Below are 16,477 nucleotides of genomic sequence, written 5' to 3' on the forward strand. Positions count from 1 at the left end.
ATAGATGTTGATAACTTTGGTATGCGTATGTACAATTTTGTATTTTAAGATCCAGTGATTGGAAATCATGTTAAACTTGATTAACAAAGCACAAGTGCTATATTGCTACTAGGCTATACCACCAGTTACAACAGCACTAATAATTCCACCAGTCCCAGTTATGACAGAAACAGTGTTTCCTAACAGTTTAATTTTTTGTAACGTTTCCCAGCTTGCTTGTAAGCCCAACACTTTCTATGGTATGCCTTATACTAGCTCTTTAGTTCGTCGACCTGATCTTCTGAGAGTTTGTCTGAAATATGGTTCCAGCTAAATATTCTCTTTTTTCGATCTGTCATATATATGGTTTAGATTGTTAATCGTCTGCATAGACAATATAGTATACCACTGACTTGACCACAAAAGGTGATCTTTTAATCAGTTTAGTGGTGTTTTCTGAAATAGCATAAGTGTAACCTCTACCGAGCTTATGGTGGTCATAAAACCTCCCGGAAGCATCATGTAATACACTATGTGAATTTAATATATCAATCCAACCGAAGATCTTTTCAAGTAACCATGTTAGACAGCCACTACCTGGTCCAAGAAGACCAATTTCACCATCATTGAGTTCAAGAATCTCATTCATAGACATGTCTCTTTTCAAATAGAAAAAGTGCAGGTATTGATAAACAAGTGCTGATTTTAATATTTTGTCATTAATGCATGGATGTTTTTCTTTTGCTTCTTGAAAACTATATTCCACAAATCGTAATAAATTGTCGATATACATATATATTGAGTTATATATTTTGAAAATCCACATCACAAATCGAAATGATTTTGAATGAACCTGAACATATTTTTTAATTCATTATCAGACAGAGATTTTGCCCAAACAGCAAAAGCATATAAATCCATTTCACAGAAATTCACAGCAGTGCCATCAGTATGAACCTGACATCCAATAAACATTTCTTGAGCTGAACCTGTCAGAGTGGCAGAAATTGTTTCTGTTTTAATCGCACTGATTGATGTAACGCCTCTAAAGAGTTCTAGATTTGTCCCATTAATACGAATTGTCCAAACTTCGATATTTCCAGAGAGATTCAGCAAAGAAGGAATGTTAAGTCTGCCATTTGACGAGGAACCAAAATCGACATAGACTGTACCATCTCCCCATGGTATATGCACACCGAATCTGACGGCTCCACGCCCCCATTGAAACTGTGATTGATTAGTTATCGCTTTTGTTTTGACAACCAGTATTACTGTGCATTTGTTACCAGAACTACCCGCTATTTCAGAAACGTCAAATGATTTTTTTTCCAAATAGTCATCACTACCATCGAAACGTATAAAAAACAGTTTTTTTCAATGAATCCCTCAGAAGAAGAGGCTTTTTTGAATTGGTTTGTTGTGAAAAATCGATATTATTCGCAGGATCCATCCATGAACTAACTCTGTCATTTGAATCGGCTGTGACTACTGATAAAGCTGGAATTAATGCAATGCTGATTTTGTCTAACACTGGTATACCAGGTAGACTGTTCGAAATAATAAAAGTCGATCTGTCTAACTTCAAATCGAGTTGTTTTTTTATGACAACATGGTTCTCTTCCGTAGCAGCCTTAAAGACGAGATTTTTTGTCAGTTTCTATATGTCCATCATCATTTACTGAAAGTTGAGCTTGAGCTTGATAGGTAAAATCATCATCAGAGTGATAGTCAATGGTGTATTCAATTTTGTCACCATTGTCGTCAAGAAGATGTGTACCATCTAAATTTTTTACATACAATGTCATATACTGTTGCATTATATAATTCAATTAATCAGTAATGTTTTGTAATGTATAATGTAAACATAAGATCTTACGCCATCCCCATCGTCATCGTCAAAATTATTCGTATTTTGGTTATGTTTTCAAAATATCGATTGAAATTGACAGTAAGTATTTTGCTTGTTGAAAAATCTATGTCATAAAATACACTAGCGTTTCCATAAAAAGTTATATCGTGATTCGACTCTGATGGATAATTTTTTTTAGCATAAATTTTATTTTATCGATATAAATTTTAGTAAATGTTAGAGGTGCTGTTCTAGAAATATTGAAATCACAACCCAGTGATGATTCTGAAGTGGTTCCATAGGCGTAAGACGGTAATATCTTATCAAATAACCCTAAAATTTTATTGTTATTCATATTGATTGGCACATGCATTAAAAATTGATCATTTACAATCTCATAAGCCAATTCGTAATCATAAATTGTGAAATCAAGGTTGTTTTTTGCTTCACCTTTTATACCGTAAATCAGGACATACAATGGTAAAAGAGTTGGGCTTCTATTGTCATAAGTGGATTGAACAGTTACATACAACCGTCTTTCGATAGTTGGTGAAGAACCATCTGGTGATAAGTTCATGATAAAGCGATAATATTTATAATCTGTGTTGGTTTTGACTGTAGTGGTTCTATCAGTGTTCATGTTTCTTTTTTCAAAAGTAACCTGAAATGAATTGAACTCCACATCAAACCGGTTCTCAGGAAATATATTTCTAAACACACAGTATATTTATCGCTATAATTGTCACGTATCAGTTTGAATAGATTAAAATCGAATCGTCCTTTAAACAGACTGGAACCATCTGCTGCCTTTTGAACATTGAATGAAAATGCTTTTTTGTTGTTTTTATGTGGTGAGTCATTATAGTCGATTAAATTGGCATCCTGTATTCCATAATCTTCTGTAAATTCCCCATCAGCCATAGCATATTTCAGCACATTTTCTCTGTTTGTATGTGTGGTTATATGACTCTTAACTATTTCGTCGTCTACATATTTCTTATTTTTTTCTATTTGTTCGTCTGTATATTTATTGTTTTCAGTAGAAACAGTCGCAATGCCGTCATTTACTTGCTTCAAAGTTATGGCATCTTGATTATGTGTGGCGTTTCCGAGATTTATTATTCGTTGATTGTTCATGTCTAGAACAGAAGTCATTACACCGCTTCCATCCAATTTCAATGTTTTTCCAACCTCGGAATCGACATAAGATTTGTTTGTCACATCTCTAGCACCGGTTGGTTGTCCGCAATTTATTATTTTATTCAAAGACATATCCAAATTTCCAGTCATTTTAGCTGAACCGTCTAATCGAAGTGCATCCAAAAATAATCGATCAACGTAACCTTTTCCTGTGGCATCATTTACACCTGTCGGATCAGCAAGATTGATGATCTTGTTGTTGTTTATATTCAAATTTCCAGTCATTGCTTGCGTACCATCTCGCAACACAACCTGATTTGTATTGGGTTTGGTTGATAAACCAGTTTGTAATTGGTGTTTTGTAACAGCGTCAGAATTGCCAGTGCCTTCAGCAAGATTGCTGATTTTATTATTTCCAAAGTCAAAATTGCCAGTTACGGAAATACTTCCATCTTTTTTCAAATAATTAGCCAGCTCCGTTTTATCAGCTTTAAAATTAAAGAGCTGTCAACGTAAAATTTATTAGAAGCATCTGAATGTAGTATCGGGTCTTTCACTCCGAAGATTCTTTGATTTTTCATGTCGATGGATTTTGGGCTTCTATCTTTCCATCGTTTGTATTTAATTCAAAGTAAAAGTTATGCATATGAGAACTGCTGACAGCGTCACTATGGCCATGTCTAGCAGGTGCAATGTTTTCTACACGTCTGTTATCCATATTGAGGGCTCCAGTCATTGCATTGCTTCCGTCCAATTTTAAAGTCTTATTAACCTCAGTTTCTACATAACTCTTAGTAGTTGCATCGTCATTCGTTTGAGGTGAATCTAAATTTCTCAGTTTTTTATTCTGCATATCATAATCGCCATCATCAGTAAGTTTAAAACCAACACCAGGCAATCCTTTTACTATTTCGACAACTTTTTCATGCGAAAATGTGTCTTCAGGTAATTTACCATTTGAGTAACTCATATACAATTGATTTATATTGTTTCATCAAAATTCTTCTTTACTTGTTTCTCAGGTTTGTCAATATATATGAAACTGAAAGGGTCTCTAGTTGCTTTCTCGTATAATTGTTTTGAGACATTGTTTTCACGACATATGAGACTTTTTTCATTAGTACTCGGAAAATCATAAATGGCAAAATGTGAGCAGTTTAATCTAATATCTTTTGGTGTCTTATAGTAGCTTTGACTCAAATATATGGCACAGCAGTTTTTATGTCTCCCCTGTATAAAATAGTCAACTAATGGTTTTGGTTTTTATCACATACGAAATCGTCGAATATCACAATTTTTTGATTGTCACCATTGAGATTTTTTACAGGAATTATTTTATCATTGCTTGCTTCAATGATATCATAACCAGCTTCTTCACTCCATGGTTCGAACTCTTTCATGAGATTCTGATACTTTGACTGCTCTAAGTTTTTTGCATAAAGGTATATTTTATCAAAATACAACAGATTGTGAATCATATGCATCAGTGTGTTTGTTTTTCCCGAACCAGAAGGTCCACAAATGAGCATGCGGAAGCATCGATCAGGCATAAAATCATGTAGTTGTGTGAAGTTTGTGACAACATCGTCGCCAGTATCATAATTAGGTATCTTCATTTATATTAAATCGTTACATTGTTTCGATAAAATGATGTAGTTAAACATGGTGTTCAACATGGTGTTCAACACGGTGTAAAACGCTATTTTTTATATATGAATTTCCATTTTATGTAACGTAACAATATAACAATAAATGAGTTTACTTAAGTGGAAAGAACTCGCAAAGAGTAAATCTGAATTAGGGGACAAGATCAATTATGTCCATAATGCAATTACAAAACATGATATCGATCAGAAGACCAGTCAACAGGGATTTTCAAAAGTATTCCAACCAATTACAAGTAAATTGGATGATGTTATTGATAGTAATCAGGCTTTAAGGTTGCCAAGGAAAAAACGACCACTGAAGAAAGGAGAAGTTCCTGATTACGGCATTGATATAGAGGATGAAGTTCCAGACATGGGTTTAGACGATCTATTTGAACAACCTGTTTTGCCACAGCAAGAAAAACAACTGGTGCCAAAACCACCAACATATGAAGAATCTTTACAAGATCTTCTGGAAGGAAAAAAAGAGATGTATGTTGATCCTAAGTACTTTCCTGAAGAACCGGGATTGCCACCAGAATATGATGACGATGATGAGGTAGATTATGGATTAGATGATGAAGATATGGATGATGAGATATTAGGTGATCTTGGTATACCAAATTATGATTCTGTTGAAAAGGTAATAAATCAACAAGAAATGACTGAACGAAAAAACAAAAAATATCTCAATAAGATTGTCAATGCGGCTAAATTTAAAAGAAATCAATTGAAAGCCTACAAAGGAAACGTTACAAAGCAATACAAAAGTGGGAATATAACGGAAGCTGATAGGCAAGAGGAAAACAAAAGAGTGGATCGCGCTATGAAAACTCTGAATGAATACATAAAATATTATCAAAACAAAATGAAAACAATGGAAGGTTCTGGTAGGAAAAAACAAAAAGGTGGCAATGTGATATTTTTTAACAAACCGAAAGAACTCATAAAAAAATTGGATTTGATGATTGGTGAGATATTGGCTGGCAATACAAGCATTGACATGCGAAATATGGGTGTTTCTATATTGGACACATTATTGAAAATGACAACAATTAACAAATCACAATATGGTAAATTATACAAACAATATTTCCAAATTTAATGTAACTTCATTATATAATGGAACGAGAGATAGTTTTATCATCTTACAGTGTGAAAAATAAAGGGGATAATAAACCAGAAGATTTTACAACAAATTTCACCAGACCTGTAACTCTAGACAATAATAAGCAATACGTTATCGGTCTTAACAGAGTCATTAACATGTCATTCACTTGGTTCAATGTCAATGCTGGGTACAAAAATCAATTAATCAAATACAGCTCCGATAATGGTTCAACTTTTAAGGACATTACCTTTCCAGCTGGGGTATGGAATTATACGGACTTTGACAGACATATTAAAAATGTGACGAAAACTGGTGATACGTATCCGATGACTCTTGAATTCAACGAAACGACATTCAGAGTCACGGTTACATTAGCTGCAAATTACCAACTTGATTTAAGAGCAAGTAATTTTAATGAACTGATCGGTTTCGACAAAAAGATATTAGCAAGTGGAACGCATATTGGACCAAGAGTGCCAAATCTCAGTCAAGACACAGACGTACTCAATATTCATTGCGATTTGGTAAACGAAAGTTTAGTTGACGGCGAAGAAACAGACATTATTTATTCATTCTCAACTAGTGTACTAAAACCAAGTTACTCCTTCACCCTCGAACCACAAAGAGTTACATTTAATCCTGTGAACAAAACTACAATTTCATCAATCAGAATCATGATAACAGATGGAAAAAGAAGATTAGTGGATCTAAATGGAGCGGATACGTCTTTTTCGCTGATTTTAAAAAGTATCTAATGTAACAGTATAATGAAACCGTATGAATTTAAGAGGTTTTACCATCCAAAACTTGGTAAATTTGTATTTCAACACAAAGGGTCGGGGCTTATTATCGACAACATTTTCAAACCATTAAAGAGTGTGGCATCATCTGTTTTCAAGAAATTCGCCAAGCCATTAGCCAAGAAGGCATTAGAATCAGGGGTTTCCCATGCAGGTGATAAAATTGGTAAGGCGGCGGCAGAAAAGTCAGGAGACCTAATAATGAAAAAATTAGCAAATTTGAGAAAAGGAGCCACAACACCAACACAAAAAGCAATTGTTCCATCCTTGCCCATTGAACAGAAACAGCAAGATGAAAGCGCTGACATGATACTAAATAGATTGATATCCGGATCTGGAAGAAGGCGTAGATTTTTCAAATAAATAACATGACAGCAAAATTATATAATACAATAGTATAAATGGCTTTTAGAACAAGTGAATTATTGCAAAGAAATGAGTTGGTGCGTTTCCAACTTGATGATGTAATTAGAGCCCCTGGAAATAATCAACATCAAGAAAAGAACGGTTATAGATTCACCATCAACGACCGGAGTTCTTTCTATGATTGGTACAATGCTTATTTCGAGGTTCAATTCCAGTTACAAAAAATAGCAGATGGAGCTGGTTATGCAGCAGCCGATAGAATAACGGTGATAAACGGATCTCATTCATTGATTGCACATATGATGATTAAAAGTGCTGGGAAAATTGTTTATGATACTGACAATCTACATAAGGTCACTTTTGTGAAGAATCTGTTGGAATATTCTGATGATTACAGCAGATCAGTCGGTAAAAACAGTTTTTGGTATTTAGACACAAATGATACGACAGCCAATACTAATTCAGGATATGAATCGAGAAGAGTGCTTACACAAGCTGCCAACGATGATGGAACGGGAGGAGCAAAAGATGTGAATTTGATCATACCTCTCAATCGTTACAGTTTTTTTGAAGAGTTGCAGGATAAAATGTTGGTTCCTATGCAGTTACAATTCAATTTGAATCTCCAGAACGACAATGAACTCATCAATCGGGCAGCAGCAGCAGATGCCGGAAGAGTAGTGATTAACAGATTTCTACTATGGGTTCCAAAATTAACACCAAAAGACAGTATGTACGACAAATTTGTAAGCTCTTTCATGAAAGAACACAAATGGACATATCAGCGTGAACTATATGCAGTGTCAGCACCTGCTAGAGTCAGTGGTTTTTTTCAGATTTCTTCCAGTATTGACAATGTCAAAGCAATTTTTGTTTATCTACAACGGGCTAAAACCAGAGTTGCAACTCAAAATCCATATATACTTGATACCTTCAAACTAAATGCAGCAAACGCAAACAGTTATTTAACAACATGCAGACTCGAATATGGCAATGGTGTTTTCTACCCAGAAACGGAATATGACAGTGAAAGCAAAGTGAGAATTTTCAATGATCTGATGTCTTATGCAATGCGAAAAAATGATTACAACACCGGAACCCAGTTGAATCTTGCTAATTATAACAGCCTGTATCCACTGATCTATTTTGATCTGTCATATCAGGCAGAGAAAGTAACAAGAGACCCTAAACAGTTGATTTTCAGGTACAAACTCAATGCCAACAGTGCAGCAGATTTCAATGTCCATGCAGTTGTATTGTACGAAGAGTCGGTTGTTATTGACAAGGTGGGTAATGAATTGGTTATAGTTTAATCCCATGAATGACACATATTTATTTGTATATGTTTTGTGACTGGAATTATGTAACATATTATATGACTGAACTTCATCAAATAAACGTAAGACTGTCAGATAATCAAAAAAAGAATCTGAGTAATGCTTACCATAAAAGGGAAACAATTGTTCTAAGACTGACAAATGATTCTCTTAATGGAAACGACACTCTTTATGTTCCAGCAATGGTGAAAAAAAGATTGCAAAAAAATCGACAATTGAACAAAGGAATGGACATTAAGCTTGCTAAGACCAATATCAGAAAACAAGTAGGCGGAAGTCTTTTGAGCACCGTATTGTCACTTGGTATGAGAGCTCTTCCAGCAATTGGTAAAACCCTTGGGTTGAGTGCTCTTGGTGGTTTAGCAGAAGCCGGAGCTAAAAAATTGTTAGGATCTGGTCAAAAAGGTGGTGCTATGCCATTACCCATGATGATACCTTTCAATGCAATCAATCAACTGATGCCATATCTGAATATGTTTACAACCAAACAGCAAAGAGACATAATGAATGCGGCTCAAACAGGATCTGGCGTTAAAATAACACCGACCAAAACACAATCAGGTGGATTTTTAGGCACTCTGTTAGCTAGCATTGGAATTCCTTTGGCTTTGAATCTTGTCAAAAAGCTAACGGGAAGAGGAGCACCTAGGGTAGGTAGACCACCTTCATCGAAAAAGGATGGTACAGGAGCACCTAGAATTGGAATGCCCCCTCCATTTTATAGTTATCCGCCATATGTGACTGGTTATGGTAGAAAAAAAAAAACATCCTCAACCAAAAAAGGAAAAGGGTTACTATTAGGAAAAAACAGTCCATTCAATTCAATCCCAATCATAGGAGACATATTGTAAAACCAAAATTTCACAAAAACATACCTATGTCCAATCACGATCTAATAAAATGGTGTAAATATTTAAACATACCAATCAATGATGTACTGTCAAGAGATGAAAAAGTTCCACATAACCATAAACAGGCGTTATTTATTTACAATCTGGAACCAGCTTATATGTCAGGATCTCACTGGGTAGCCACTTATGTTAAGGATAATGTAATAAATTATTTTGATTCGTTTGGTATGCCTCCATTTCAAGAGATTGTGAATCATGCCAAAAAGAAAAATCTGACTTTGTTACATCAAAACAATCAGATACAAAACATACAAACAACAACTTGTGGGTATTTCTGTTTATACTTTCTGAATGAAATGAATAAGGGTAATTCGTATTATGATTTATTACAAGTATTCGATATAAATGATACAATGAAAAATGAGAGATTTATCCAACATTATTTCAGAAATATCTAACTTATATATATTATGAAATCATATTGTGTAAAACAGAAAAAGGTAACCGAATGTGTTGAACCTTCAGGTTACAAAACAGCCAAAAATGGTAGACTAATGTTCTTTTGCACTTGTGCTGAATGTGGTATTACAAAGACCAAATTTGTCAAACAACAGGGAAACTAAACAGCCCGTTGGGAGCGGGCTTACTCAGCGATATTGCTAATACTGGAACAGAATTATTTTTAACTAAAGGAGTACCTTATCTTGGCAAAAAAGCCGTTGAAATGGGTAGATATTATGGTTCCGAATTAATGAGAGACCCAAAATTGCAGAAAAAAGCAATCGATTATGGTTTGAGAAAAATGAACCCTCTTCTTCATAAAGTCGGTTCTGAAGCTCTCGATCAATTGTCAACAAAAATAAGACCCAAGAAAAAATACACAACAAACAGAAAAGATCTTGATGGTGGTGCTCTTGACATTCACAAAGCTATTGGTAAATTGCCGAAACCAAAAGGCGGATGGACATTACCTGGGCATCATTACACAGGACCTTATAATGATTTGGAAAATCAACTGAAGTATGACCCAAAAACTGGTCAAATATTGGAAATATATGATATGCCCACTGGCAAAACTGATGCAATAGCAATGCAACACGATGTTGATTATTCCGTCTGCAAGGATGACAGGAAATGTAAAAACAAAGCAGACCGAAAAATGGTACAAGCTTTAGACAACGTACCGTATAATGAAAGACAATGGGGGCATTGGTTAGCGAGAAATGTCATCAATACAAAGCAGAAACTAGGTCTAGGAGTTTCAAAAAACGGAAAAAGCCGTCGGGTAACTGGCAAGAAAAATTAGCAGATGAATTACATGCATCCATAAGACGCAACTTTACTCGGCGGCGTGTAATCGTGAATCATATTGATGAAATATGGGCAAGTGATCTAGTTGAAATGCAACAGTTTAGCAAATGGAATAAAGGTTATCGGTATCTTCTTATGGTTATTGATGTTTTCAGCAAATACGGTTGGATTGTCCCATTGAAGGATAAGAAAGGTGAATCCGTTACTGAAGCATTTAAAACAATATTCAAGGAAGGCAGAAAACCACAATATTTATGGGTTGATAAGGGTAAAGAGTTTTATAACAAACACTTGAAAGACTTGTTGGATAAAAATGGGATACATATGTACTCCACTGAAAATGAGGAGAAATCCTCAGTGGTTGAAAGGTGGAATAGAACAATTAAATCCAAAATGTGGAAGCAGTTCACTGTTCAAGGTAATACAATGTATCTCGATATGCTACCCAAACTAGTGAAACAGTACAATAATACAAAACATTCAAGCATAAAGATGACACCCGTTGAAGCATCTAACAAGAGGAATGAAGGTATAGTTTACTTCAATCTATATGGTGATATGGAGCCATTAAAACAGAAACCTAAATTCAAAACAGGTGACCAGGTTCGAATATCTAAGTATAAACGGAATGTGTTTGACAAGGGTTACACACCAAATTGGACAGAAGAAGTGTTCACAGTCGATACGATCCAATACACTAATCCAATAACATACAAACTAAAAGATCTCAGAGGTGAAGATATTCAAGGGAGTTTTTATGAACCTGAATTATCAAAAGCAAAGCAGGATATTTTCCGTATTGACAAAGTGATCAGAAGAGACTATAAAAAGAAACAAGCTTTGGTAAAATGGAAGGGATACAGTGATGAATTCAACAGTTGGATACCATTGAAAGACATTGAAAACATATGAATCGTGGTGAAAACGCGCATAAATACTTATAAAAAAATAAAATATATACTTATATTATATGGACAAGTTTGAAAATGAAGAAAAAGTTGGTTTCTATTATGAGAGCGATCAGGATTCCCATCTGTCGGATTCTGACTGGGTACCATCCTCACCGGAAAGTTTTTCATCACAAGAAAGCGAATCGGATTTTAGTTGCCCGAGTTCGCCAGAATCTTTTGCGTCACAAGACAGTGATGAATCTGTGTAAAAGATAATCGAAACATATAGTATATGTTCAGAGGAAGCCAAATAATTGAAACCATGGCTGTAAGAAAAGTGATCACAGAAATGATTTGTGAAATAGTGGTCAGGAACGCAGGTTATATGCATTATGTTCATTCAGAAGCAGTACCATTGTTGATCAAAGCATTGAAAACAGGAGGACCAAAGAAAGAAATCGGGAAAATGTTTCACATCATAGATGTCAAAATGGATTTTTTATTCAGAGAATTTCAAAGATACCGTAAATTTTTGGCACCATTGAAATTGTTGCAAGGATGAAGTGAAAAACTAATATAATCCTATTGTATATGAACCCAAAATCATTATTCAATGCTTTAATGTCCCATGTAATTCGTGATCCTTCGTTGAAAGTCTTTTTGGAAGATTTGATTTATTCCGATGTGTTGTCTGTCATTCATCCACCCGTTAAAGTGAAATTGGTGCATTTCAATAAAAAATTAATGGTCATGGTAACAGATGGAAAAAAAATCTTTGTAATGGATCCCGATGACATAAACGACGACATGTTGCAACAGATAAAACAAGCTTTCAGCAAATACAAACCAAATGAATCTGAAGATGAATATGAAGATGATTCTGAAGATGATTCTGATTAAAACCATATAAAAGAATAATGTCTCTGTATATAATATGGAAACTTCAAAACGAGGTCCAAAGAAACAATTCACTGACAAAGAGATTCAAGAGAAAAAAAACAAATATGGTCGTGAGACAGAATGGTATTGTGTGATATGCAACAATGGAAAGAATTATGCCATGAGAGGAAAACATCAGCATCTCAAAAGTGAGAAACACAAACTGCATATGAAAATTCATGAATTGGAAAATATATAGTTTGTCAAATTTTTACAGTTAAAATCAATCGTACCAGATTGGTTTCAACTAAAAATCCATAAAGTATTTAAAAGAATGTCGATTGTTATATAAGATAGAGAATGAAAAATAATATCTCAAGTAATATTATGAATCATACCAGTTTAGAAAATCTAAGCAAAAAAGACCTGATAAATCTTATCAAAAAATTAATCACCAAAGACGATACAAAAGTTGGTCCCCGACGGCCAATACCGACACCTCGTAAGAGTGTGCGGCAAATGGTGCGAAATTATGAAGAAAACATAATTCTTCCACCACCAGAGTTCCGAGATGGATATAGACCGGTGCCTGCTCCAAGGACGAAGCGTTTTGCTCCAGTGGCAGCTCCAAGAACCAAAAAACAACCCGTTCCATCACCAAGGACCATAATACAAGAAACGAACAAAGCTTTAAAAGGGTTCACCAAGTCTTATGAAATCAACATAAAAAACAGCAAAGACCCACTTATGCAACTGCAAAATACAAGAAAGGCTGTTGCCATCCATATCGAAAAAATATTAAAATCAATGAAAGGTCTAAAGTTTGTTGAAACACTTAGAGTAACTTTTGAAAAGCAAACAGGGCGAGAAGAAAAAATCATCAAAACGGCTTATTTCAACAGTCAACCACAAACAATAACAAATGACCCACAAATTGAACTAGCTTTATCTTTGTCAAAACAAGTCATACTAAACAAGATTGCAGTTTGGATTTCAGAGGGATCTGGTTGGACTATTCAATCTGTTGAAAATCATTATATCAATGTGGTAAAATACGAGCCAATGAAAGGATCTTCTTACATCAAATTACCAAATGAACTCAAACACAGTGCAAAAGGATTGATCAACATGAAAAATGAGGATAATGAATGCTTCAGGTGGTGCCACATAAGACATCTTAATCCTCAAGACAAATACCCACAGAGAATCAAAAAATCAGACAAAGCATTCATTGAAAATTTGAATTATTCAGGAATTGAATTTCCAGTGACTACCAAACAGTACAACAAAATAGAAAAGCAAAATGAAATTAACATCAATGTATTTGGTTATGAAAACAAACAAAAATATCCCATTTATGTGTCAAAAGAAAAGTATGAAGATTGTATGAATCTGCTTCTTATAACAGAAAATGAAAACAAGCATTATGTGTTGATCAAAGATTTCAACAAATTCATGTACAATCAAACAAAACACAAGGAAAGGAAGCACTTCTGTATGCATTGCTTACAATGTTTCAGTTCTGAAAGAGTATTAACTGATCATAAAGAAAACTGCATACAAGTAAATGGCACACAAGCTATCAAAATGCCAACAAAAGATGATAACATACTAAAATTCAATAATTTCCATAAACAACTACCAGTACCATTCGTCATTTATGCAGATTTTGAAGCTATAACAGAAAAGATATCCGGTTGCCAACCTAATGATGATAAATCGTACACAGAGGCTTATCAGAGACACACAGACTGTGGTTATGGATATAAGGTTGTGTGTTGTTATGATGATAAATACACAAAACCAGTACAAATTTATAGAGGTGAAAAAGCTGTTTACAAATTTATGGAAGCTATGCTAGAGGAAGTTAAATATTGCAAGAAGATCATGAAAAAATATTTCAATAAACCATTGAGAATGACTGAAGATGATGAAAAAGAATTTCAAAAAGCTAATGAATGTCATATCTGCAATAAAAAATACAATGAAAATGATGTGAGAGTTAGAGACCATTGCCATATCACAGGTAAATACAGAGGATCAGCTCACCAAGATTGTAACCTAAATTTCAGATTGACTGAGAAAATACCAGTTATGTTTCACAATCTCCGTGGGTATGACAGTCATTTTATAATGCAAGAAATTGGTGAGATAGTTAAAAAGCATACATACACAAACAAGAAAGGTGAAACATGCCAAATGAATATCAATGCCATACCAAACAACATGGAAAAGTATATGGCTTTCATGCTTGGTAATCATCTGACCTTTATTGATAGTTTTCAATTCATGAGCTCAAGTCTTGATAAACTGGTGAGCAACCTACCAAAAGAAGCATTAATATATACTTCTCAAAAATTCAAAGGTAAAGAGCTTGATTTGATGAGTAAGAAGGGAGTATACCCATATGACTTTATGGACAGTTTTGAAAAATTCAATGAAAAGCTGCCACCAAAAGAAGAATTTTACAGTATATTAAATGATGAGCATATCTCAGGTGATCAACACAAACATGCTCAAAATGTATGGAACACTTTTGATCTAAAAAATATGGGTGAGTACCATGACTTATATCTTAAATCTGACATCCTTCTGTTAGCTGATGTGTTTGAAAACTTTCGAAAGACCTGTCTGCAATACTACAAACTAGACCCCTGTCATTATTTTACCAGTCCTGGGCTTTCTTGGGATGCTATGTTAAAGATGACTGACATTAAATTGGAGCTTATGACTGATATTGATATGTTTCAATTCATCGAAAAGGGCATGCGTGGTGGTACATCATACATAGCAAATCGATACGGCAAAGCTAATAATAGATACATGAAAACGTATGATGAGAAGGCGCCCTCAAAGTATATAATGTATCTAGATGCTAACAATCTGTATGGTTGGGCAATGAGCCAATACCTTCCAACTGGTGGTTTTAAATGGTTGGCTAAAAACCAGATTGATAAGATAGACCTAGCCAAGTATAAAGAAGATAGCAATAAAGGTTTGATATTAGAAGTTGATTTGGAATATCCTAAAGAATTACACGATCTGCATAATGATTATCCGCTAGCAGCCGAAAAGGTCAAAGTCAACAAAGATATGCTTTCTAATTATTGCCAAGAAATAGCCAATAAATTCAAAGTGTCAACTGGCTTAGTTCATAAACTGATACCTACATTAAGCAACAAAGAAAAGTATGTTCTTCATTATAGGAACCTACAATTGTACACCGATCTTGGTTTGAAAATAACCAAAATCCATCGAGTTCTAAAGTTCAATCAGTCACCATGGTTGAAAGAATACATTGATTTCAACACACAGAAGAGAACCAATGCTAAAAATGCTTTTGAAAAAGACTTCTTCAAGCTTATGAATAACAGTGTATTTGGGAAAACAATGGAAAATATCAGAAAGCGAGTAGATGTCAGATTAGTAACTGATAAAAACAAACTGTCAAAAATGGCTGCCAAACCAACATATGTTAGTAGTAAGATCTTCAATAAAAATCTAGTGGCAGTGCATAAAATCAAAGAAACACTAACCCTAAACAGGCCGGCATATGTGGGTATGTGTATCCTAGATCTTAGCAAGACACTAATGTATGATTTTCATTATAACTACATCAAACAAAAATACGGTAGCAAAGCGAAATTATTATTCACAGACACAGACAGCTTGACCTATGAAATTGAAACCAGTGATGCGTACCAAGACTTTTGGAATGATAAAGACAAATTCGATAACAGTGATTATCCCGAAGATTCACAATATTTCGACAAGACAAACAAAAAAGTAATCGGTAAATTCAAAGACGAGGCAGCAGGTATACCAATAACCGAATTCGTCGGATTGCGATCGAAAATGTATTCATATATGAAAGACAATGACAAAGGCGGAAAGACCGCTAAGGGTATTAAAAAGAATATCATCAAAAAGAACATAACTCATGAAAATTATAAAAACGTACTGTTTAATAACAAGCAACTGCATCACACCATGAAAACGATTAGAAGCAACTTACATCAACTTGGAAGCTATGAGCTTAATAAAGTATCATTATCTTGCTTCGATGACAAGCGGTACATTCACAATAATGGTGTGACAAGTCATGCATACGGTCATTACAACATTAACACACTAAAATAACATTTCTTTTAAAGGATTGAACACAAAATGTCCAACCAGAAAAAAACCAAAATTTGAACCATTTGGTTGTATTTTCGGTTTTGGTTAATTTATGGGTTAACTTTTCATTGGTTGAAAATCACGGGGAAACCCCCTTTATTTATTTCCGAGAATGCCATGCTTTGTGATTTTTCTAAGA

The 16,477-nt window shown here is 34.5% G+C and overlaps 2 protein-coding genes across 2 annotated transcripts; both read left to right on the forward strand.

Moving 5' to 3' along the window:
- The first annotated feature begins 6,926 nt into the window (after positions 1–6,926).
- On the forward strand, positions 6,927–8,204 carry LOC138021171 (uncharacterized). The gene has a single exon (XM_068868037.1). It carries the CDS (start codon positions 6,927–6,929, stop codon positions 8,202–8,204), a length of 1,278 nt encoding a protein of 425 aa, XP_068724138.1.
- Positions 8,205–13,746: 5,542 nt separating this feature from the next.
- LOC138021172 (uncharacterized) lies at positions 13,747–16,319 on the forward strand. Its single transcript, XM_068868038.1, has 3 exons — positions 13,747–14,413; positions 14,525–15,633; positions 16,314–16,319. Exons 1-3 carry the CDS (start codon positions 13,747–13,749, stop codon positions 16,317–16,319), a joined length of 1,782 nt encoding a protein of 593 aa, XP_068724139.1.
- Positions 16,320–16,477: the final 158 nt, after the last annotated feature.

This window comes from Montipora capricornis, chromosome 10 (assembly GCF_036669925.1).
Source record: "Montipora capricornis isolate CH-2021 chromosome 10, ASM3666992v2, whole genome shotgun sequence".
NCBI lineage: Eukaryota > Metazoa > Cnidaria > Anthozoa > Scleractinia > Acroporidae > Montipora > Montipora capricornis.